Here is a 24,089-nt window from a genome sequence, read left to right on the forward strand (position 1 = left end):
TTATTTTATTTTTCTAGGAAGCTAGCTTTCTATCGGATGAAACAAGAACAAGATACTGTCATAGCAGGTATACTTTACAAGGTCGTATGTACAGATTCTTTACAAAGTTGGGCAAACTGATCCTGGTGTAATCCCTCTGGCTATCGTGTGATTTCCTCACCCACAAAGTTAGCCCTACATAGGACAGTTGCACCACGCCTTCCATCATGAGAAAGAAGAGTCAAGGACAGAGGGGGCAGGAGGGAAGTCTGTAAACATGATTCTCCATCATCACGAGAGATGGGGGAGGGAACGTCCATGGATTTACAACCTTCATCAGGTTCATGCTTTCAACATTAACAAAGATGACACAGCTTGGCTAGATGCAAGAGCTTTTCTCCAATGTGGATGGTGCCTCTGTTCCGAAGAGCAAACTGTAGCATTTGAAACAGATGAAATATTGCCATTATCATTAAACTGTATCAAGCCTGATACGGAGGATTGAGATTGCAAGGTATGTAGTGGTGAGGCCGTGTCGTGAAAAGCATTTTGACACGCCTCCTGCATCTGAGTCTGAATTCCTACTTGCAGTTAGTTTGGTTGTTATTCCCCAGACTCTGTACAACAGCTGCAATTTATGAAAAAGAAGACTTGTTAAAAAGTAGTTTAAAAAAATTAGTGTTAGTTGCCTTCGTCCACGTAGAGAATGTTCTGTTGGAGAAAATAAAACAAGAAAAGGTTCTCTACCAACTCCAAATGCGCATAGTTCTGTTAGCTGAGACAGAATTCTGGCGAGAGGGGAAGAAAATGCACCATTGAGAAAAGAGAGAAAGAGTCGTAAGAGGGAGAAAAAAAACTTTTTATAAAAGTGGTAGCTTATCAAGATGGTAGCTGCTGTTATGCATTCATTCCAACAAAACCCAGCAGAATAAAGCACTGGTAGTGGTATTCATATAGTACAGTACAGTATATGGTTGCTTTTCAGATGAAAGTCTAGGAACAGCTAAAGGAGAAAAAAAATAGTCTCGTATTTCTGCCACATTTCTTTGCACGATTTAGGTTGCATTGTTTCTTTTCTACACGGCAAAGAATAGCCTCTTGTGTGTGATGCCAGCTGATTTCTTGTTTTCCTTTTGGTTTCATAATTGGTTTCTGTGCATGTTTCCACTGGGGGGGAAAAAGAGCAGCTCAAAAAGGATAACTTGGTAAAAATTACAGTTTCCTTCCACCAATCTGGTACTGTGAATGATGATTTTTTTTTCCCTTAACAGTCTTGTACAGGGTGGACCACTGAGAAAGAAACGTGAAATTCCATCTATCATGTGCTACGATGTTTTTGTTTTGCTTTACTTGAAAAATACTTAAGTGAGTTGGAAAGTGGTTTCACTAAACTGGATTTTTTTGTTTTGTTTTGTTTTAAAATACAAGCAGCATTACATTAGTCAACAAAACATCTCCATGACACAGCAATCACAAAGAGCTTGGAATCACTACTGTGGTGTCACAGGTCAAATCACCCAGTCACATATAACTATATACAGATGTGTGTGTGTGTGTCTGTGTTCACACACATGCACCCACACACCAGTGTTGATTCTTTAAACTATAAAAAGTTGCATTATTTCTGCTCATCCCCATACAGTCCCCCCACCCAACCCCCCACGCCCACCCAGCAGCCCCTGGTTTAAGACTGTGGTTGGTAGCACAGCAGGGTGGACAGAACAAAAATGTTAATCTTTAAATTTCCAGCTACATGTGCTTTAAAAATGCAAGTTGGGGGGGGGGATCTTACTGTACAGTGGTGGACATATTTGTGCTGATCCATTCTGCCTTTTTCACTGATGGCCATCTCCCCACCCTCACCCCTGTTGTAGTCTTTCCTTCAAAAGGAGGCAGAGCTGGTCTTTTTAGATCGCTTGATCATGCTAGGGTGGAATTCAGTATGGCGACGGGCATGCTTGGTGAGATGGTCGCTCCGCATGAACCGCTTCTCACAAAGTGGGCATCGAAACTGCTTCTCCCCAGTGTGGGTTCGGTAGTGCCTTGTTAGCTCATCGGAGCGAGAGAACTTTTTAAGGCACTCTGGCCATGTACAAGGAAAAGGTCGTTCACCTGAAGGAAGAAAAAAAAAAGGAGAGGAATGATCAACGTGATCAATTCAAAACATACGGGAAGAATTCAGCCCAGGTGGAATTTCAAGGAATGTCAAAGGAACGATGAAACAAAAGAAGAAAGTGTCTGCACAACGCTAAAACCAACTCAATACGGCCAATAAAAACTCAGTTAAGAACACCTAATCCAACATACCCGATACTCCAATTCTAATCCTACCTCCCAAGCACATTTATCTTCATGCAGAATAGTTGCCCACTCCATTGGTCAGAGATTCTTCAGCAGCAGTATTAAAAGAATGAATTGCACCACTGAGTAACTGCCTTTCCCATCCATATTTAGATCCTAACTTTTACCATCTTTTGTGCCCTTAGCCTTAACAATGTTGAAATGGCATATATTTCTATTATTAAGCAGTACCCAAAGTGACTCCTTTGAATACAGGTGCCATCTTTTAATCAGACCACCAAAAAAAAAGAGGAAAGAGACCAACCAGATCAAAAAAAGAGGAAAAGACAAAGACAAAGAAAAATGCAGCAGCATTAAGTTGGTAAAAGGAAAAAAGCATGTCATCAAGAACTATTTTAAACCATACTGTTTGTGGTATTTTATTAATTTATTATCCAAGAGATAAAAGCCCGAAGATTATCATAGTGAGCTACAGAGTCTTCACAATAGATCTGAGCTGTAGAGCAGATATAAGAAAGAAAGGATTATTTTGAAATAGTTTTCTGTAAAACAACTTTCCCTTCCTAAGTTTTCCTTTTATTATTTACTTGATTCTAAAGCAGTGGTTCTCAACCTTTTTAATGTCGCGACCCCCGACCGGTCGTAAGTCGAGGACTAACCCGGTCGTAAGTCGAGGACTACCCAACCGGTCGTAAGTCGAGGACTTTCCCTGCCCGGGAGCGCCGCGCATGCGTGGTTCTTCCCCCTGCGCCGGCCAAGGCATAGCTGGCAAGCGGCAGAGAGGGAGCAGGCCGACCACCAGCTGGCCCAGCTCAAGGGAGGTAAGGCACCCACCGGAAAAGGGAAAAAAAATGGCGGACAGCCTTGCTTGGCGACCCCCGTGAAATGGTTGATCGACCCCAAATGGGGTCGCGACCCATAGATTGAGAACCGCTGTTCTAAAGGCAATGTGTGCAGTTAAGTTATTTTGAAGGCAGGCTGACAGAAACACAAAATGTGGGAACAGTTCTTTGGAAGAAATATGACTAAACAGCATATTGGGATTCTCCAGAGATGAGGTTTTCCTGACTTGAAGTACTGCTGGAATGTCCACTAGAGAAAAGGGTTACCTGGTTTTGCAGAAGCACTACCAAACAGCTATGTCTCCCATGCCTCCTGTGTAAGAAATATTTCACTAACAAACTGTACGTTCTATTAAAATCAGGTCAGCTTGCAAACTCGAGAATTCTTGTTCAAAGACCAGGCCAAATGATTCAGTTGGCAGTGTACTATAACTTTACAAACTGTTTCAGGAAATGCTGCTGAAGCCAAAGTACAGGCCTGTCTAACACAGAGGTGTGGACCATTTACATTCCCCCAAAGGAAAGCTGACTATAAAAATTAAATGTGAAGAATTGTGCATTGGTATGTGGCTGATGTAAGGCATTACGTGTAACTCTATGCACACCCTTGTGCTAAAGAAGCCTCATTCAACAGTGGATCTGCTGTTTAAAACTATACGTGATTAACTGTTGCTTTCACAAGTAAACCTATTAGTAGATATCCTATAGGTGACTGACAGTAATTCTCCCATTGTGACACTGTTTGCATGGGGCGTTGTGATAGATATCTGAAACCACAGATGCAGTTGCTAATGGCAAAACCCACCATGCATATCCTTCCTCATCCTACTGATTTTTATTATTTCAGTGCCCATCGAATATATATATATTCCCCAATCCCTGCCAAGATGAGTGGTATTTGTTGTTAGAGGAGGAATGGAACGCTGGTCAGAACATTATTTATTGCAAAGCTTTCAGAGTATTTCATTTGAACATTTGCAAGTGGGTAGGAATCCAGAAATGCAAACAAGGAGAGCTTAGTTTTCTATGAATCATCTTTATAAGTGCACGCCAATGTACTTCCCCTTTTCTTTTCCATGTGGAAAAGCAGCTTGTATGATGTGATTATTTTTGTATGTACACGATGGCTAAAATCCCTTGCTTGACAATCCATCTTAATAAAGTGTAACTGTGGAGAACGTTTTGTTTTTTCTTAAAAGGGCCTAACACCCAAAATAGAAGAAAAAATAACTTTGTCTCTCTTCTTGTCTAGCTGATTTGATTAAGAAAGCAGAGCCCTCCAATCACCTTTGATGTGTCAGAAACTACCAAATATAAAGGTTTCCCTATCCAGTCGTGTCCGGCTCTAGGGCCAGTGGTGGAATTCAGCCAGTTCGCACCAGTTTGACAGAACCGGTAGCTAATTTTTTGTTGCCCAGGCCCAGGATGGACTTCCAGAAGCGGCATCCACACAGAGAACCGGTTGTTCACCTATTTGAATGCCACCACTGTTTGGGCTCAGTTGTCACCTCCGTTTTCCTGGCTGTGAAAGCCAGCATTGTCTGAAGACATTTGCCATGGTCATAGGGCCAGCATGACTGTTCTGTTCTGTGCATTGGTAAGGCATTGAGACGAGGCAGTAGTAACAACAGTTGCTTCTTTATTAAAGCTTCAACAGAACCAACACAAAATGGCGCGGATCCCTTTTATACCCTTTTGCAGGGACAGCGTCAGCCAATAAATGCAACGTATTCTCCCACTTTGCGCGTGTGCAATAGGCTGGAGACAGCCTGTCTGGCCCGGGCAGCCACGTGGTCCGCCCGGGACTCTCTATAGCTTCCTGCACCTGCTCTGTCAATCACAGGCCTAGGACATAACACCCCTCCCCTCTTAGTTCAAAAAAACATACACAACTATTTTGTTAACTACTCCAAAGTTACCCTTTCGAGAGTGTTCTTATTTCTAGAGAAATACTAGGCCCGCCCGCTTACAGACAGTAATCTTACATAATCCTGTAAAAACTTTGGAGGGCCTCTGACCCGCTCCGAGCATCTCGGAGCTGCTGCAAGTGCCCGGTCTGCAAGCTCGCCTGCCAGGCTCATCAGACCGGGACTTTGAGGCCCAGTAGATACAGGTGAACCCGCATCTTGCTGACTGGCCTGGTCCGGTAAACCCAACCCTTTGTCCCACTGACTTCGGCTGGCTATTTCTGGCAAGCCCAGACCAGAGTTCCTTGGTGGGGTAGAACTCCGCAGGTCTGCAAAAGACCCCTGTTGGGAGCACTGTCTTGTAGGCACAAGGCCTGCAGTAGATGTGGCATGAAAAGCCGGTTGCGTGCAATGTCCCATGGACCCAGTGCCAGAGTCAGGACCCGCCTCGTTGGCAAAACCCCTATTTGAAGAATGCAAACCCCCGCTTCTGCAGAGAGACTGAGATCCACGATCGTGATCGTGGTCCTCTTTCTTCCCCCCCCCCGAGAGCAGAGTCAGGAGCAGAAGGGTGACTAGGTAGTCTCCATCGCAGCTGGTCAATATGCCGACACAGCACGTGACCATCTTCCAAGGCCACTTCGTATGACAGTGGCCCAGTGACCTTGCAGACCACTGCTGTCACCCAGAGATGTCCAGGTCCATAGTTCCTTGCCCAAACCGGATCGCCCACCTGTAGTCTCCTCGGTGCCCACGGCTGTGATACCTGTGAAGCCACCCGGTCTGGGTGTAACCTGTACAGTTTGGTAATTAGCCGGCGACCCCAGCGGAGTTCAGCTGGGCTTTTGCCTGTAGCTGTGCAAGGTGTGATGCGGTGGCAAAGGAGAAAATCAGCTAACCTGTGGTGCCAGCTCCCATAATTGAGCCTCTTCAAGGTGTCTTTGGTTGTGCGCATCATGCGCTCAGCTTGGCTGTTAGAAGCCGGATGAAAGGGTACCGAAGTAGCATGATGAATCATGTTGGCTTGCAGGAAAGTCTGGAACTCCGAAGAGGTGAATTGTGGTCCGTTGTCGGAGACAAGGACATCTGGCAGCCCATGAGAGGCGAAGATCCCTCTCAGCACCTGGATGGTCCTGGCAGTAGTCGTGGTGGACACTGGAACGACCTCTAGCCATTTAGAGTGACTGTCCACAACAATGAGGAAGAATTGCCCATGAAAGGGGCCAGCGTAGTCGATATGAACCCTCGACCAAGGAGCATGTGTGTCCTCCCACCTATGTACAGGAGCCTGTGGCATTTCAGGCCTGGACTGTTGGCAAATGTGGCACCCTTGGACCTAGGCCTCAATCTCCTTATCAAGCCCAGGCCACCAAAGATAACTGCGCGCAAGCGCCTTCATCCGGACTATTCCCGGATGTCCCTCATGCAGAGACTGCAAGACTCTAGTCCTCAATTGGATTGGGATCACTACCCTGCTACCCCACAGGACACAACCCTTAAAGGTGGAAAGCTCATGCTTCCTTTTCCAGAAACTCTGGAAATTGGTGCCAGGACACGTGTCAGGCCATCCTTACAGCACCCATGTCAACACGCGTGTTAGCGTGTGATCAGTGTGTGGCTGTTTCTGCAGCCACACCCCCTGCATTGATGGGAGACTCAGGCAAATCCTGGATAGCCAGGATGTGGTTAGCTGGAGCAGAATCAGATTCTACAAGCTGTAGAGGCAACCTACTAAGGCCATTTGCATGGCCCATTTCTTTGCCTGGTTTGTGAACCAGGGAGTAGTCATATGCAGAAAGGAAAATTGACCACCTCAGCATTCTAGGAGAAATTGCTTGTTCATTGTGAACAACCCCAGCAATGGCTTATGGTCTGTAAAGACCGTGAAATGGTGGCCATACAAAAAGTCATGGAACTTTTTTATGCCAGCCACTATGGCCAAGGCTTCTCTGTCTATCTGTGCGTAGTTACACTCAGCAGAAGACAGAGTCCTTGAATAGTATGCTACAGGAACTTGAGTTCCATCAGCCTTGAGGTGACTTAAGACAGCCCCGATCCCATAAGGGGATGCATCGCAGGCTATACACACTGGCAGCTGCTCATTGAAATGAGCGAGAACAGCATTTGAAGACAACAATGCCTTGACCTCAGCAAAACTCCTTTCATGGACTTGTGTCCACTTCCATGGAGCCTGTTTGTCCAAGAGCCAACGTAACGGCTCTGCCACTGTAGCTTTGTGGGGGAGGAAGGAATGGTAAAAATTTAGAAGCCCAAGGAAGGCTTGAAGCTCACTCTTCGACTTGGGACTTGGGGCCTGCTGAATCGCTTTGAGCTTAGATTCAGCAGGATGGATGCCTTCGACATCTATGCGAAACCCCAGGAATTCAGTGGAAGTTACTCCAATTTTGCATTTTTCCTGCTTAAGCTTCAGCCCTGCTTCGCGGAAACGCAGCAAAATGGACCAAAGCCTTTCAGCCAGGTTTTCGAGTGGTTCCCCAGCGATGAGGACATCATTGAAGTAAGGACAAACTCCCTGAATGTTACGGAGTGTTCACTCCATCATGCTTTGAAAAATGCCAGGGGCTACGTTAACCCTGAACTGCAGTCTTCTGACTTTGAAAGCTCCCCGGTGCATTACGATTGTCTGGGCCTCAGCCGTTGCATCATCAACCGGTAGCTGATAGGCCTGAGCCAAATCGAGTTTGGCGAAAACTCGGCCTCCTTTAAGTGAGGCCAAAATGTGGCTCACTACAGGCACCAGATAAGAATCCTGCTATAACACTTTGTTTAGTGTGCATTTATAGTCAGCGCAAATGCAGACTTCCCCTTTGGCCTTGAGTGGCGTGACTATGGGTGTTTCCCATGGACTGCTATCCACAGGTTCCAAAATACCTTGCTGTAGCAGTTTATCCAGCTCGGCATTAATCTTTTGCTTAAGCACAAAAGGCACCTGACAAGGCTTAATCCTAATTGGTGCAATGGAGGGATCTAACCGCAAAGCAATTGGAGGCCCCTTGTACAACCCTAGCTCTGGGCTGAACATATCAGCAAACTCCTTGCAAACTTCTGCAAGGCCGGCCATTTGCACGCTATGTAGCCCAGTCACTTGAATCCCAAGTGCCTTGAACCAATCGAGTCCGATTAGACTCGTGCGATCACCCTCAACCATGACAATGTCCAGAAACCCCTCGAAATGCTTACGCTGCACTCTGAGTGTGGCCTCCCCTTTCACACTCACTCGGGAATTCTGGAAGTCAGTTAAGATAAGATTCGACGGCCTGAGTGTAACTCTCTGGCCGCTCATATAGCAGATCTGCTTGAGGGTTTTCTGGGAAATGATTGACAGAGCTGAACCCATGTCCAGCTCCATCGTTAAGGGGACCCCCTGCAATTTGATATCAAGACGTAGCTTTTTTTTCAATGGCCGGAGAGCCCCTGTTCTCAAAACGCTCCTACAGGATGCGCAGAACCCCACCCTATTCTGGCTGGGGACCCTGATACCTTTCCGATTCTTCCAGAGGACAGTCTTTCTTGCGACCAAACAGACGGCGGCTATGTGGCCTTGCCGGCCACATGCCCGGCAAGTAGCAGAGCAGAAATGGCAGTCGGAGCGCTTGTGGCGTCCTCCACAACCAAAACACCAAGGGAATGGAACTGCCTTGTCAGACCTCTTGTCAGCTCGCTCTTGGGGCCTTCTCTTTGCTGGCTGCTGTAAACAGTCGACCTCATTGTCGGAATCCAGTTCGGATACCTCTTGAGCAACCTCTTGATGGACTGAGCTCGAACTCGTAGGGTTCTTGGAAAGCCGCACGGCCTTAACAGCTCTTCCCGCTGCTTCGTTGGCCGTGATCTCCCTGAGCACATCTTGGAAGGAAACGTCTTCCTTCACAAAAATCTCCTGCTGCAGCTCTCAGCTCCTCAAGCCACAAACTAGCCGATCACGCAGCCATTCTTCTAAGTCTTTGAATTCACAGGGCCTTGCATCTTGACGTAGAGCAGCAATAAAGTCCTCAGCAGACTCTCCTGGACGTTGGTCCCGCTGCTCAAATGCATGATGCCATGCAATCACCAAAAGCTTTGGTTCAAAATGCTCCCTTAACATTTTCTTAAGCTCAGTATAAGCGATGGATTCCAACGGGGCTGGGGCAACCAGATTCTCAGCAATATCAAATGTCTCTTGTCCACAGACACAAAGTAACGTTGCGGCTTTGAGCCCGTCCTCCCAAACGTGGTTTACCCAAAAGTAGTTTTCTACTCTGGCAACGTATGAACGCCAACGTTCAGGGTGTGCTGTATCGAATTTGGACAGACGCCCAATCTTAGCCATTATTCCTCCTTGGTGGCCTCATCAACGCCTCGTGCTGCTCCAGCTTGCAAAGGGGTTCCAGAACGAATCTTGCTGAGCTCTCCTCCAGCATTTTCATACTGGCAGGGAGAGTCAGAACGCCGAACTTCCAAGCCCTTCGGCCTTCCGTGGTGAGTCAGCCTAATATTCTTTGCAGCACGATCCCACCTTCATCGCCAATGTTCTGTTCTGTGCGTTGGTAAGGCATTGAGACGAGGCAGTAGTAACAACAGTTGCTTCTTTATTAAAGCTTCAACAGAACCTCAACAGAACCAACACAAAATGGTGCGGATCCCTTTTATACCCTTTTGCAGGGACAGCATCAGCCAATAAATGCACAGATCTCAAACCCGGGATGTCAGCTCTCCAGCTGACAAGCTCAGCATCTTTAACCACTGAACCATTGTGCCCTCACCCCAGAAAAGGCTAATGTGACTGAAAATCCATTTCCAACATTCTCAAAGCAAAGTATATATAACTAATCACGTAATGCTAAGAAAGTAGTTTACCTTGAGCAAATAACCATAGCTTTTTTTCCTCAGAGAGATACTAATATTTTACGTTAGGGATTTATAAAGATGATCTAACTTCCAAGATATTCATATACACTTGTTTTCCCTGAAGTTTTTCAAATCAGGTGGTGAGGATAACATTTCAGTGGAAGTCCTAAAGAGAGCAGCAAGCAGAAGGTACACAAAGAAGACATAGATGCTGGACTGTCTGATCTGGTTTCCAGGCAGGGTGTTGGTTTATTTGTAGCAAGTCATACATGACCAACCTGAATCAAATTATGTATGAATGTATTTGTGCTCTGAAACTAATGTTCAGACATATGTAGGACTTTCATAAAAGAGTTTACAGAGTTGTTGATTATAAGGAAAGTGCAGAACTGCCTACAGCTGTTTGTGCTTTGCCAGAATTTCCCAGCTATAACTGCAAATAGACTGAACCCCACCATATAAAGGTGTTCTAATATAATTACAGGTTGTCCTCACTTATCAAACATTTGAAGTTACAAATTTTTAGATTTATGGCTGGGCCTTGAAGGTGCAGCCATTACAGCATCCCCATAGTTCACATGATCACAATTCGAGCACTTGGCAACCAGGGTGCATTTATGGTGGTCACAGCTTCCCATGGTCATATAATCACCATGTACAACCTTCACAGGAGGCTTCCAACAAGCAAAGTCAACGGAGAAGCTGGCAGGAAGTTGCAAGTCTTGGTCATGTGACATCACACTTAACAAACTGTGGTGATTTGCTTAAATAACCAGAGCAGAAATTGTAACTCAACACATTCACATCACAATTCACATTACAACTATGTCACTTAGCAATGAAGTTGCTGGCCTCAAGTACTGCACAGTCAGTAAGTGAGGACCACCAATAATGGAAAGGCAGATCTATTTAAAAGGAATCCTGCATACGGCTGCAGCTTCTTTTGATCATCTCAGGGGTGTAGAGGAGGCTTCATTTCAGCTCAGAATCCCTGCAGCCAGGGGTAACACCGGACTTATATGATTACTTATACTCAAAATCTCTGGGCTAGAAGCTTCATTTTCCTTAAAAAAAAAGCCATACTATAAAAATGGATTATTAGAAATCTAGGTATTGCACTAGTCATCAAGCTTGAATATAATCTTTGATTAGAGAATGTTGCCAACTACGTCAAGATATTGATGCTTTTACTCTTGAATGAAGTAGTAAATGGAGGTACATATGCTAATTATTCAATCTTGAGAATGACTCACTAGTATCCCAACAATGCTCTCACTTAAAATCACTGGGGAAAAAATAGAAGTTGTTTTATTAAGCTTGAGTATGAAACATAGGAGAGAATATTGTACCATTTATTCATAAGTTAACTTAGCCACATAGCCACTTTGCCATATGACCTAATGAAGTAAGAGAGATAGAAAGATGTAAACTTATTATCTGTAGGTTTAAGGGAGTGAATCAGAGTGAACAGTTCCCAAACCTGAGCACTTTCTCCCAAAGAGTGTGTATCCTCAATTGCATAACAACAAAGTCTTCCAAAACAGACAAGTGTCTCATAAAATGTCAAGTGGTTGAGCCCTCTCTCCTCCCGGATCTAAACACAATAACATAAAGAGATGAAAAATGATCATGTTTGTTCTGAACTTGGGAGGCTAAACTAAAAAAAGGGAGGGGGGAGCAAAAAGAGGAGAATTGAATCTGCAGCATTGTTTGAGACAATCCTGCTAGTTCAACTTGGATAAAACATGAAAAAGGTCAGCCAAGTCTGGAACCACCTATTCCAAAGCAAGAATGAAGCTATAATTCCAAATCCTTCAGCAGATCCTTCCTTGAGGTTTCATGTGTCAGCAACAGGGTTATTACACTGATTCTGTTATTAACATTTCTGCAGCATTTCACCTATCTGCAGACTCCGTTTTCATGAGCTGCTGCAAGCAAACAACCTTGATGTTTCATCTCAAACTAAGTACCATTAATTTATAAAATGGGAATACAGTTATTGCTTGGTTGACTTTTTGAGATTTCTGGGAGATTTCAGTTGGATTATGACTTTAGTGAAACAACAGAAGATTCTGCTTTTCCAGAAGGCGATGGGAGAAAGGGACAGAGTAATGAAGGTACGTCTAACTGTACCTTCAAGCAAATGTTAAAAATTAAAGTGACCTAGATAAGTTCATGAACCTAAGATAATATCAAAATGATCTTTGTAACATTCTCTGATGATTAAAAAAAATGTCCTCCTTCTGAACTTCTCAAATACACATCCATTAAACTCCAAGTTCTACTTTCCATTGTGACTGATATCAATGCTAATATCATTGTTGTCCCAGATATCCCAAGGAAAATAGATGTACCGATAAAGGAGAATATTTGTAGCTCGGGGTTGAAACGAGGGGTCCTTGGTGCTCTCTGAGCTTCTTGCAGACATTTCACTGCCCAAACTAGGTAACATTATCAGTGCATTGATGATGTTACCCAGTTTGGTAATGAAATGTCTGCAAGAAAACCATCAAGCCTAGAGAGCTCCAAGGAGTTCTTAGAAATAGATATCATTACAAGCATCCCCCCCCCGCCATTGCTGCTTTAAACCTGTCTATTTTGTGCTTGCTGTTTGGCTCTGAATCTATCGTCTTGGAATGATTGTCATAGATTAGTGACATGTATCCTAGAGGCCTCTAAAAGCAAAGTAGAGAGGCAGAATAAAACATAGCTGTGAACAAAAGCAGGAACGTCCAATGCAGCAGCCATTTTGTTATATAAGCTTAGTGTGAGGGCTTCAGAGTAAGACCATGCTAGAAAGAAGATTTTAAGCCTTTACTGTCCCTTGACACAACAATCTTTTTACAAATGTATTGTTATTCATTTGTAGTATTTTAATCCCAATGCAAGATGGGAAATAATTTATTATATGTGATCAAGTTGTTGTTTTTTCCCTTAGCAATCACATAGATTTTTCCCCATGGTAATCTATCCCTAACTTGATCTTTCAGGTCTCCCAACATTGCACCCATTGCACTGATAATTGAGTACATCCACCTTGGTGCTGTTGTCGTCTTCTCCTCTTCCCTTCTCCCTTTCCTTAGAATTAGAATTTTCTCCAGAGAGCTAGGTCTTTGCATAATGTGTCTGAAATAGGATAATTTGACCCTGTTCATAGCTATGTTAGGCAGACTGATAAACTTATAAAAAGTTAGAGGGTATTCCCAAGAGCTTCCGGTGAGGATCATGCAAACTGGACGTCCCCAAAGAAGAGGGACAGTATAGGGCGGAGATTGGCAAACAGATTTTATTGATTTATATATTTATTTATATCCCACCTTTAATATTTTTACCAATAACGTAAGGCAGCAAACATATCCAACACACCTTCCTCCTCCTGTTTTCTGCACAACAACAACCCTGTGAGGTGAGTTGTTGTGACTGGCCCAGAGTCACCCAACTGGCTTTCAAGCCTAAGTATGACTTAAACTCATGGTCTCCCAATTTCCAGCAAGGGGGCCTTAACTACTAGACCAAACTGGCTCTCTTGGCACAGATCAGGCAATACAAGTCTTTCCAGACAAAGGAGAGATAGTGAGGATGTGCATTTCCTTTCTGGACAGTTGCTCCTCCTGAGTAGAATGCAGGAAATGAGGGTTTTGGAGCTGGATCTTGAGTTGAGCGGCTGGGTGTTGAGGGAATTCAATGAAGTTCATAGACTATTATATAGACACAAAGTTCACTCGTCCAATTTCTTAATCACTTTTGGATGTAATTAATTTATAGTTAAACAGAAATTGTCTAAGTCAGGGGTCTTCAAACTTGGCCCTTTTATGATTTGTGGACTTCAACTCCCAGAATTCATCAGCCAGGCATGCTGGTTGAGGAATTCTGGGAGATGAACTCCACAAGTCATAAAAGGGCCAAGTTTGAAGACCCCTGGTCTAAGTGATAGGATAAGACCCCACTTTATTTTTAATCTCAGTTTTACTATTTTTATAAATAACTCAAGGCAGTGAACATACCTAATACTCCTTCCTCCTTCTATTTTCACCACAACAATAGCCAAAATGAGTTGGGTCGAGAGAGAGTGACTAAGTCAAAATCATCCTCAGCAATTTATAATTCTTTTAAGATTACAAAGGTATAAAGAAAGGAAGGTGTTTCAAGGACTTAGAATTTTTGGCAAAAAGCTTAACAAGAACATGATCCAAGAAAGTTTAAAATGGATAAAGGAGACACTTATTTTAAAAGTTTATTTTTAGTGAAAGTATTTTTTAAATAAATTGGGATTAAATTAGACAAATTAACCAGACCTTCATGGCGATGTCTTCTGTTTACTATTGAAGAGTGCAGACAATTAGTGGATTTTGCAAAATAAAAGGTAAAGGTAATTTGAGTCAGACTTAATGGGATGGTAGCTATGGAGATGGAGATATGGCCTTTGATATTGATTGGAACTATGGAGTGCCATTAGAAATTAAATTATTCAAAGCAAAGAAACATTTTTAAAAATGGGGGAGATAGAAGAAATCTGGCCTTTTCTCTCTTTTTTGTTTGAGACACTTTCCTTTTTGAATTAAAATATTACAAAGCCAACCAAAAAAGTGGCGAAAAGAGAGGTTTGCTACAGCAACCTACAGAGAAAGTAATTACAGTAGATTTGTTCCAGCAAATGCTTGAGGAATTGGGAAATAAATTAGTAGAATCACTTGATTCTAAACTAACTTATTTGATATCAACTTGACATCATTTGAAAAAAGAACGTATAAAAGACTCATAAAGTTTAAAAAAGTTAAGATGATGGAAAGCTCTGTTAAACAATTGTCTGAAGAGGTAAATGTTAATGACAAAGTGGAAATTTTAGAGAGTAAGGCAAAAGTTACAGAAACTTGGAAAGAAAACTAGATAAACTAGTTGAACTGACACCCAGAGAGAAAGAATTTTGCTTGCGATTTAGAGTAATCCCAGAGAATTCTGATGAAGATATTAAAACAAAAGATTATTAAAGCCTTGACAAAATTTCTGGATTGAGAAGAGAAAGACACTGAGTCAAAAATTGATAAAATACATAAAATAAATCCCAGATTTGTAAGAACAAGAACTGTTACAAGGTATAGTTTAGGGTTACTTTGTCAGGAAGAAGACAAGATATGAGGTGTTACAACAGTATTTTAATACAAGATTGAAGATTGAGAATACAGGTATGATGTTCTTTAAAAAAAGTCTTGTTAAAATTTTTGTGTAAGAGAGGGGCTTTTTTGACCGAGATGTTAAAGCAGAAAAAGTTAAGCATTCAAAATGGGACAAATTGGAAGGTGTGATTTTTACTTCAAAACAGCTGAGGTCTTGACTGGATTCTATTTAAAGAGGGGATTTTTAGAAAAATAAAAATTGGAACTGGAAGAGTTCCAAATGGAGGTATCAGAGGAGACTACACAAAAACTCCAACAGGTGCAATAAAAAATGGAAAGAAATGATGATGATCTTTGTGACACATAGATTTTTTTTTCTAAACTTTTGGCTTGATGGTGGGTGATAAATACTTAATTTGGAATATAAATGGAGCAAATGCTCCTCAAAAGAGAGGGGGGAAATCATTATTTGAAAAAAATTAAAAGATGATATAATTTGTATACTTGTTATGTTAATGTTAACAAAAATACATAAAATATTTAATCCATAAAAATTTGGATGAATTTATTTCTGCAAAGGAATTGTTTTGCATATAAATCTCCAACTAAAACCAGAATTTGAATTGATTAATGGTAGATTTGCTAGTGAAAGTTAATTTAGATGGGGCTGGACTTTGATACTGGGAATTTATGCCTCAAATTGCTTTATAAGCAATGTATCTAGTGTTTTATAGTTTTTTCCTATGAAAATTGGTGGTTGATGAGGAATTGTAATGGAATGATTTCCCCACAAATGGATAGAACCTCTGGGGAAAAAAGGAATTACTCAGCAAATTATCATAATATGTTTTTAACTTGATGGACAATTTAGGGCTGGTTGATATATGAAAACAGAAAAAATGACAATTCAAGAGTTTACTCACAGATCTTTTTCAATAATAAACATGATTTGGATTTCAAAGGATTTGGCCACTGAGATTTCTAAAATAAAGATATTACCAAATACTTTCTTAGATCATAATCCTATGGGTTTGATTTATGAAAATCTAATCCTTTTAGATGAAGACTCAAGAAATGTTGCCACCGGTATATAAAGAAGCAATAATGAAATATTGTAAAAAGAAGCTAAAAGAATTATTGAAAATAATTCAGCTAAGGGCATTGATTTACAAATGGATTGGGATGCAAGTAATGCTTTTATTAGAGGCCTTAGCAGTGAACTTAAAAGAACAGTCAAAAGGAATCACAATCTATTTTGGATGAAATAAAGAGAAAAGAAGAATTAAAGAATTATCTGGAGAAGATAACTTTTTTTCAGCAAATTAAGTTCTACAATGGCAATTCTCTATGTTAACAGTAAGAGAAATAGAAATAAAAATGAATTGTGCAAAATTAAAAAAAAAGAGTTTGCAAATATACCAGTGAAACGACTAGTATATAAATTATGAAAAAATGGTATTGAAATTACATGAGGGAAATATTATATTAAGGGACAGTGAGGCTATATAAAAATCATTTCATCAATATTATTCTAGTTTGTATAAAGGAAGTGAAATCTCCCTAGAGAAAATAGATGAATATCTAAAGAAACAAAATTTACTAAAGATTATAGAACGAAGACAGATTACAAATGGACCTATAATAATAAGGGAAGTTTCTGAAGTTATAAAAAAGATTAAACTAGGAAAGGTTCCTGAACCAGATGGATTATCAGATCTCATTATAAATATTTTAAGGATGAACTTTTACAACCTTTATAAAACATGATTAACTTTACCCTACAGGGAGGAGGGATGATTGGAAAGAGGTCCATATAACATTAATATCCAAAGAAGGACAAGATATGACTTTAACAAGATATTATAGACCAATTATCATTATTGAACAATAACTACAAGTTGTTCACAACAATCCTGACTGATAAATCGAAAATGTTTCTGCAAGAATATATTCACAAGGAACACTGTGGGTTTTTACCTCAAAAAAAAAGTTTAAGGAACAATATCATAAATGTATTGGACATTTTGGAATACTTTGAACAACATAATAAAAACAAATACCACTGATCTTTCTAGAAATAGAAAAGGCCTTTGATAATCTGAACGGGGCATTCTTGTTTAAGATTATGAAAGTTATGAATTTTGGAGAGAACTTCATAAAATGAAGATAAAACCAGCTTTGCTGGCTGAGGAATTCTGGGAGTTGAAGTCCACAAGTCTTAAAGTTGCCAAGGTTGAGGACCCCTGCACTAAGACAGAAGCTTGTCCACCCCAAGGGTAAAACACCCAGATACAAACTGAGCAAAGTGGTATATCCAGTACAGTGCAGTGAGCCATGTGCAGATCTGTACACTGGGAAAACAAAACAACCACTTCATAAACGTATGGCACAACATAGGAGAACAAACCCATCAGGACAAGATTTAGCAGTCCTTCTGCATTTAAAAGACAAATGCCAAGCTTTGGAAGACAGCAAATTCCACATTTTGGACAGAGAGGACAGCTGATTTGAAAGAGGGGCCAAAGAGGTCATCTATGTCAAAATTGAACAGCCTTCTCTCAAAAGAGGGGGATGGATACCCCAGTCTATCTCCAGATCTATCTCCAGTCTACAACACAGTCCTTTCAACAGTTCCAAGAAAGCCCCACACCCATTTGCACTACTCGGGTGATCTTGATGACGCAGATAAGTCTCCAGGTGGCATCAACAACTCACTAAAAGAATGCAAATGACCAGCCGTCTGCAAGGAATATAAATCTTTCCATTCCCCACCATCCAGTCAGAGCTGAAGAAGCTTCTTGGATGAGGAGCGAAACATCTTCAAAGAGAAAAAAGAAAGTCCAATTACCTCGTGAAAAAGCACCTTAAGCAGTTTCAGAAGGATGCATCTGAATTTGTGCAGCGGGGAAAAATCTGTTAAGTTCTTACATTTAATTTCCACTGTTAAATAGAAAGTGTTACAAGATGCAAAGGACACTCTCAGTTCAATCCTCCTCATAGGGTTGTTACAGTGGGGGAAATAGGAGGAAGAAGGAGTAGTATGTATGTTCACCACCATGACTTATTTATTAAAAAATAATAAAGACAAGAAGGAAGGGAAGGAAAGGGAAGGGGAAGGAAGGAAGGAAGGAAGGAAGGAAGGAAGGAAGGAAGGAAGGAAGGAAGGAAGGAAGGAAGGAGGCTGAGTTTGCCTGATTTGAAACTATATTTTGCAGTTTGCTGTTTGGTTTGGGTGCTGTAGAGAAACAGAAGGCTTTTGGAGTTAGAAAGACATGACCTGAGATTTGAGTGGCATAAATATTTGTGATATAACAAGTCAAGGTCAGTGTAGATTAAAAAAAACTCTATTATGTTAGACATGCCATATTGAGAATATGGAAGAGATACGAAGCCATTTTGTGCTTGAAAATACCCCAGAGGCTCTCAGCACAAGAAGCATATCACAGATGAGAAATAATAAACAAACACAAATGGCTAACGTATTGTGAGATATTAGAATTTTTGTCAAAGGGAACGTAAAATAAAATCAAGAGAAAAACTAGTGGTGGAGAAATGTAACTATCAACGATTCTCTTATTTATAATTATTATAAAGATTTAAACTAGACAAAATAATTTATGGATTTGAACTTTCTGAGTTTCAAATAGAATTGTATAGAAGTGATGAATATGTAATTGCTAAAAAGTATAAATTGTTCTTGAAATTTGAAAGGGGAGAAGAACATGTGAAAGATTGTATGATAAAGTAGAGTAAAAGTTTTGGTTGTAATATAGTGATAAAAAAAGGAAAAATATGTAGCTATATGGACACTGATTCAGAGGTCTTAACATTAATATATACTGAGATCATAGATTTTTCCTTTGGGACTGGTAGACAAATAGTTGGAAAAAAGTCATGGACTTTGTTTTTGTATATGATAACTGCAGCGAGATTATTTTATGTGCAGAGATGGAAAGATTCGGCACTAAACACAATGGAAGAATGATGGTTAAAAATGATGGAACTTGCTGAGATGGCTAAATTGACTTTTTTGATCAGAGAAAAGACAATATCTACATTTATTGCTGACTGGAAACCCCATTAAACAGAAACAATGAATTTATGATTTATGGCTTTGATGATTAAACAGAATAGATTATAGAAAGAAGAGAGCTATGTTGTAACTACAGAGTCAGAGGTAAACTTATAAAAGTATATATAACTACTATAAAAATAATCAGAAACTTTAAAAATAATCAGTATCTTTTTTCTTTCTTTTCTATTTTTTTCTTTACTTTTTTCTCTTTTTCACTTCTCTTTGATTTCTTTCCCTTTTTCTTTTTTTATTTTACATTAGTTTGTGTTAGTTTTTATACTGGTTTATGAATTTGCATTGGTGTGTATATATGTGTTTGTATGAAAGTTATAGGGTCATCCCATTTTTGCAGAATTTCAATTCCACCCCTCCACATATTTTTAAAAACAGAACTGCACAATGGAGAGGGGGATTTCTCTTGTATGGGAGTGCTTTGATTAGTCTTTTTACAGAGAATATGTTTTGTGCTTTAGCATTTCTCTGCATTCAAAAGCATGATGGAACTCCCTTTGTTCCTTTTCTTTCTAAGTTGGGTGTGGAGTTCTCCTTTTTCTCCATCCATCTGAAGGAATATCAACTCCAGTTTGAAAACACCTTCACGAATGACGTATCAACCTCCTAGCCTTCCAATGAAATGTTAGTCCTAATCAATTTCCGAATCTTAACCCTTAGCAATTGGGTTTCTGCAAGAGAAGACATTCTGTGGGTTCAGAGCAACTTCTAAAAATGGCCTGGCTCAGCTCCTCTCAGCCCCACTTAATTGACAGAAAAGTATAGTATTAAAGGAGATTAGGACAACAGCAATGGGTGGGATTTCGGATAATGATTGGCCTGAAGAATGAAATTACCTCGCTGCTTATTCCTACACTTGAAACAAAACATATATCCATATCAAGAGACCCTAAATCAAATAAATCCAGGGATTTACAATTTCACATTGGCTACTAGATTCAGTTTGCAAAAATCCAAGCAGCCACTAGATCAGTGGTTCTCAACCTGTGGGTCGGGACCCCATTTGGGGTCGATCGACCATTTCACGGGGGTCGCCAAGAAAGGCTATCTGCCATTTTTTTTGTCCGCCATTTTTTCCCCCTTTTCTGGCGGGTGCCTTACCTCCCTTGGGCTGGGCCAGCTGGTGGTCGGCCTGCTCCGTCTCTGCCGCTTGCCAGCTACGCCTCGGCTGGCGCAGGGGGCGGAACCACACATGCGCGGCACTCCCGGGCAGGGAAAGTCCTCGACTTACGACCGGTTGGGTAGTCCTCGACTTACGACCGGTTTAGTCCTCGACTTACGACTGGTTTAGTCCTCGACTTACGACCGGTTTAGTCCTCAACTTACGACCGGTTGGGGTCGCGGCATTAAAAAGGTTGAGAACCACTGCACTAGATATAGAATATTCTAGCTTATGGCTGCCATCTAGTTTTCTCTAACTTAAATCTGATAGCCGCTCAAAGGCTCTTGGAGTTGGCTAGACTACACTCACAATTAATTAGAAACACAGACACACACCCCAATTGCTGGGAAACAATACACACCAGGCCTTCCCCTCCCTTCCCCTCCCCTCCCCTGACAGCCCATTCTGAAAATAGAGGATGTTGATTCAGAAGGCATCTGTTTGGGTTCAGGAGAATTCTTACAGCTCTCTAACTAGAACACTCTTCAAATATCCAACAAATGTGTTGAGGCTACAATTCTCGGATGGATGTTCAGTTTTGCATTTGAAAATTGAGAATTTCCCAGAATATTTAAACTTTAAAAAGGAAACTCTGGAGCATTGGCCATATTGACTAAGAATTCCGAGAGTTTTCAACCCAACATATTAGAAAGCTGCCAAGTTCAGAAATTTTAGAGTGTTCTTTTGTGTGTGTGTGTGTGTGTGTGTGTGTGTGTGTGTGTGTAATCTGGGTTCCACAGAATTAAGGGGGAGGGGATTTCTTTGTAAGGGGATAAGGGGGGGGATGAGACCTTGAACTCAGCCATCCAATCCTGCTCTTCCCCTCGAACTTGCTAAGTCACCAGCTTTCGCAAGCTGGGTTTGTCAGAAGCTCCACCTCTCTTGGTCAGGAGTTCCAGGAACTATTCTTTTTTAACAAACAGGTTCTGCAGCCTGAAAAAAAATGAAAAACTTTGGTCTAGAATTTCTCTTTCAAATCTCCAGATTCTTGTATACTTTCTCGAGTGAAAGGAGATACACATACACAGGCGTCTTTCTTTCTTTCTTTCTTTCTTTCTTTCTTTCTTTCTTTCTTTCTTTCTTTCTTTCTTTCTTTCTTTCTTTCTTTCCTTCCTTCCTTCCTTCCTTCCTTCCTTCCTTCCTTCCTTCCTTTCTTTCTTTCTTTCTTTCTTTCTTGTCTTACACTTAAGATGCAATGGTTCAGGATGGTTTTTCCCTTACCAGAGATAAAAATAGAAATAGGAAAGACATGTTAGGTGTTGTTAAGGGGGAAAAATAGAAGTAACGTACAATACAACAACAAAAATGTTTTACTTCGCATGACGTTGAAGAAGACTGACTGGCTTAGGTTTGTGCAGTTGGGTAGGCCTGCTTCCAATGAGTTTTAGGACAGAAGGAATGGCACATCTGGCTCCTCCTGGAAAAAGCCCCCTTATCACCAACTTCAGGGGGTTATCAGACTGGGCAGAGCATCCTGGTAAAGCCCAGCCTCTTCTGAGAAGGCCTTGGAGAAATGCTCATAGTGGCTTGCTAACAATATGGCATGTTAATTACACAGCAGAGATACAGCAAGCTCCTGCCATAACATACAATGCCACAGAAACAGGCAAATCACAGAGAAGGGAAACTGGCACAGAAAAACTATCATTCAGAGTCTCGATTCCCCCTTCTTAAAAATACAGTGGTGCGTCTCTGAGCAGACTTAAACTTGCTCCAATCCCAGAGTTTAAAAGGAAGGTTTGACCCAGAATGCATGCTGGGCCTTGAGTCAATGCTCAGATTGCTGAAAGCTGAGTTGTTAAACTTCCCTTCTGGCTTGGCAAGATCCACAGCAAAGTGTGACATTCCACCACCGCAAGGAAAAGCAAAGTTAAGGCCACATTCAAGAGGTTGAGAACTTAGAAAGTGAATGGCGTCCAAAATAAAATTAGCTTTGCCATTTCAAAAATACTCTGCTTAGTAGAGAATTCAAGCAAATGGATGAATCTCATTGGTCAGCTACAGGTCAATATCAGAGAACCCATCATGCCATTCAACCCCTCCTCAACATTTTCCATGTATGGTAGTGAAATTGCAGCATTGAATATTGTCTGTAGCAACCCCAGAAAAGCAAAAAAAAAAAAAAAAAGCTGGTTAATCTGCAAAAACATTCACAAAACTGAAAACTGCTTCACAGCCCCTTAATTTGTTTTGCTGCATCAGAATGGATCTCTGTTTGGAGTTGCAAATCTGCTTTGATAGAGTCTTCTGTCTGAAGCTTCCTCAGATCAAAGGCCACCTTCAAAGATCTGAACAGCCTTAGCTTACAGTACAATAATTTTAGGAATCTTGATTGTGTCTGGTTGCTCAACAACAGAAGGCTAAAGCCTTGGATAATTTTTAATTAAGAAAATAAAAAAAGAGAGTTTGTGTTTTTAAATATTAAAGGCAATCAAATACATTCAAATATACTTTATCTGGTGCTAGGCCAGAGCAGGAGAGGTACAGACAATGAAACAGTTATAGTTAAAACTGAAGCCCATTGATATGTATAGCTCATCTGTGTTTTAAGGAAACACAACGTTTCATTGTTGAACGGCAACATTTTGCAACTCCATAGTTCTGTTTAGAGACTCGGGACTGCCAGGAAAAAGTTATGTAAAAGTGCTCAGGGTGACCTGATCAGTGATATGAAGAAATTATAGATTCCTCCCTCTTCCTGTTTCTTTGTAGGACTAGAAGTTAAACTTGCCATCTGGCAACAACTGGCAGTGTGTTCTTGCCAAGCTCCACACTGCTGGCACGATCCAGGAAGTGTATTTCAGAAAGGTATCTTTAATGCTAGTCTTGGAATGAACACAGATCTAGGAAACTTTAAAAGGAATTTCCCACCCTCGTTTATAGTGATCTCACTAAGGCAGAATCCTTTTGACTGATTTGAAAAGCTTTTTCCCAGCTCTCTCACTACCTGGGCTGAGTTGCCACTGACAAGATAAGCTGCCAACACCCTTTATCTGTTGATTGATTGTGTCTACTCTGCTTTCCATGCCTTTTTCAGCCTGCCCACAACCTCTCCACAGTATACAAAAAAGAAAAAAGAAAGAAAGAAAAGAAAACATACCCTCAACCTATGGCACCACTAAATAACAGAAAGTGAATACTACTAAGTTGGAAGGCTCTGAAAAAAAATAAGACTCACTCCAAAGTAGATCTTTAACAGGATCTTTCGTGGTTATTCACAACAGAGATCTACATTCTGAGGCCATTTACTCTTTAAGTGGGGGGGGGGCTTCTCATATCATGGATTCCCTTGGGGCATCTCCCCGGTTGTGAAAATATTTGTAAATTAAATGGACCCTCCATGTGAGTCTACTTTTTATGTCACTGTTTATTTTGGGAATATAATTTGTAGCAGCTTTTTTGGAACAGATAGTGTGGGAACCAGTTGAAAAAAAACAAGATTGTGAAATGGACTTTTATAAAGCTAGTACTGACTCCATAAATAAATACTGGGGCTGGGCTGGGGTAATAAAGATTGTCCCCACGATCTTAACACTTCAACACTCGTAAACAATTTTAACTACTCTCTAAAAATACTGCAATCTTCTTTATTTCCCAAAGAACTAGTGTCACTCATGATTGTTCGGCAAATCCTACATCAGTGATGGTGAACCTTTTATTTATTTATTTATTTATTTACATAAACTTATATGCCGCCCTTCTCCCTATAGGACTCAGGGCGGCTTACAGCATATTAAAACACACAAACGCCATCCCCCATAAAACCAATTAAAAACCAAATATTTGTCGCTGTATAGTTATTAAAATTCGAATTAAAATTGTCCCTATTTAAAATTCTCCCTAGGCCAGACC

The 24,089-nt window shown here is 41.0% G+C and overlaps 1 protein-coding gene across 1 annotated transcript in view; it reads right to left on the reverse strand.

Annotated features, from left to right (window-relative positions):
- Positions 1–1,861: 1,861 nt before the first annotated feature.
- KLF9 (Kruppel like factor 9) overlaps positions 1,862–24,089 on the reverse strand; it is a 29,633-nt gene continuing 7,405 nt past the window's right edge. Inside the window, exon 2 of the mRNA XM_015812479.1 lies at positions 1,862–2,091. Within this exon, the coding sequence (XP_015667965.1) occupies positions 1,862–2,091 (230 nt within the window). The remainder of the gene's footprint in view (positions 2,092–24,089) is intronic.

Source organism: Protobothrops mucrosquamatus, unplaced genomic scaffold (genome assembly GCF_001527695.2).
Source record: "Protobothrops mucrosquamatus isolate PMUCROS unplaced genomic scaffold, P.Mucros_1.0 scaffold87, whole genome shotgun sequence".
In the NCBI taxonomy this organism is placed as follows: Eukaryota; Metazoa; Chordata; class Lepidosauria; order Squamata; family Viperidae; genus Protobothrops; species Protobothrops mucrosquamatus.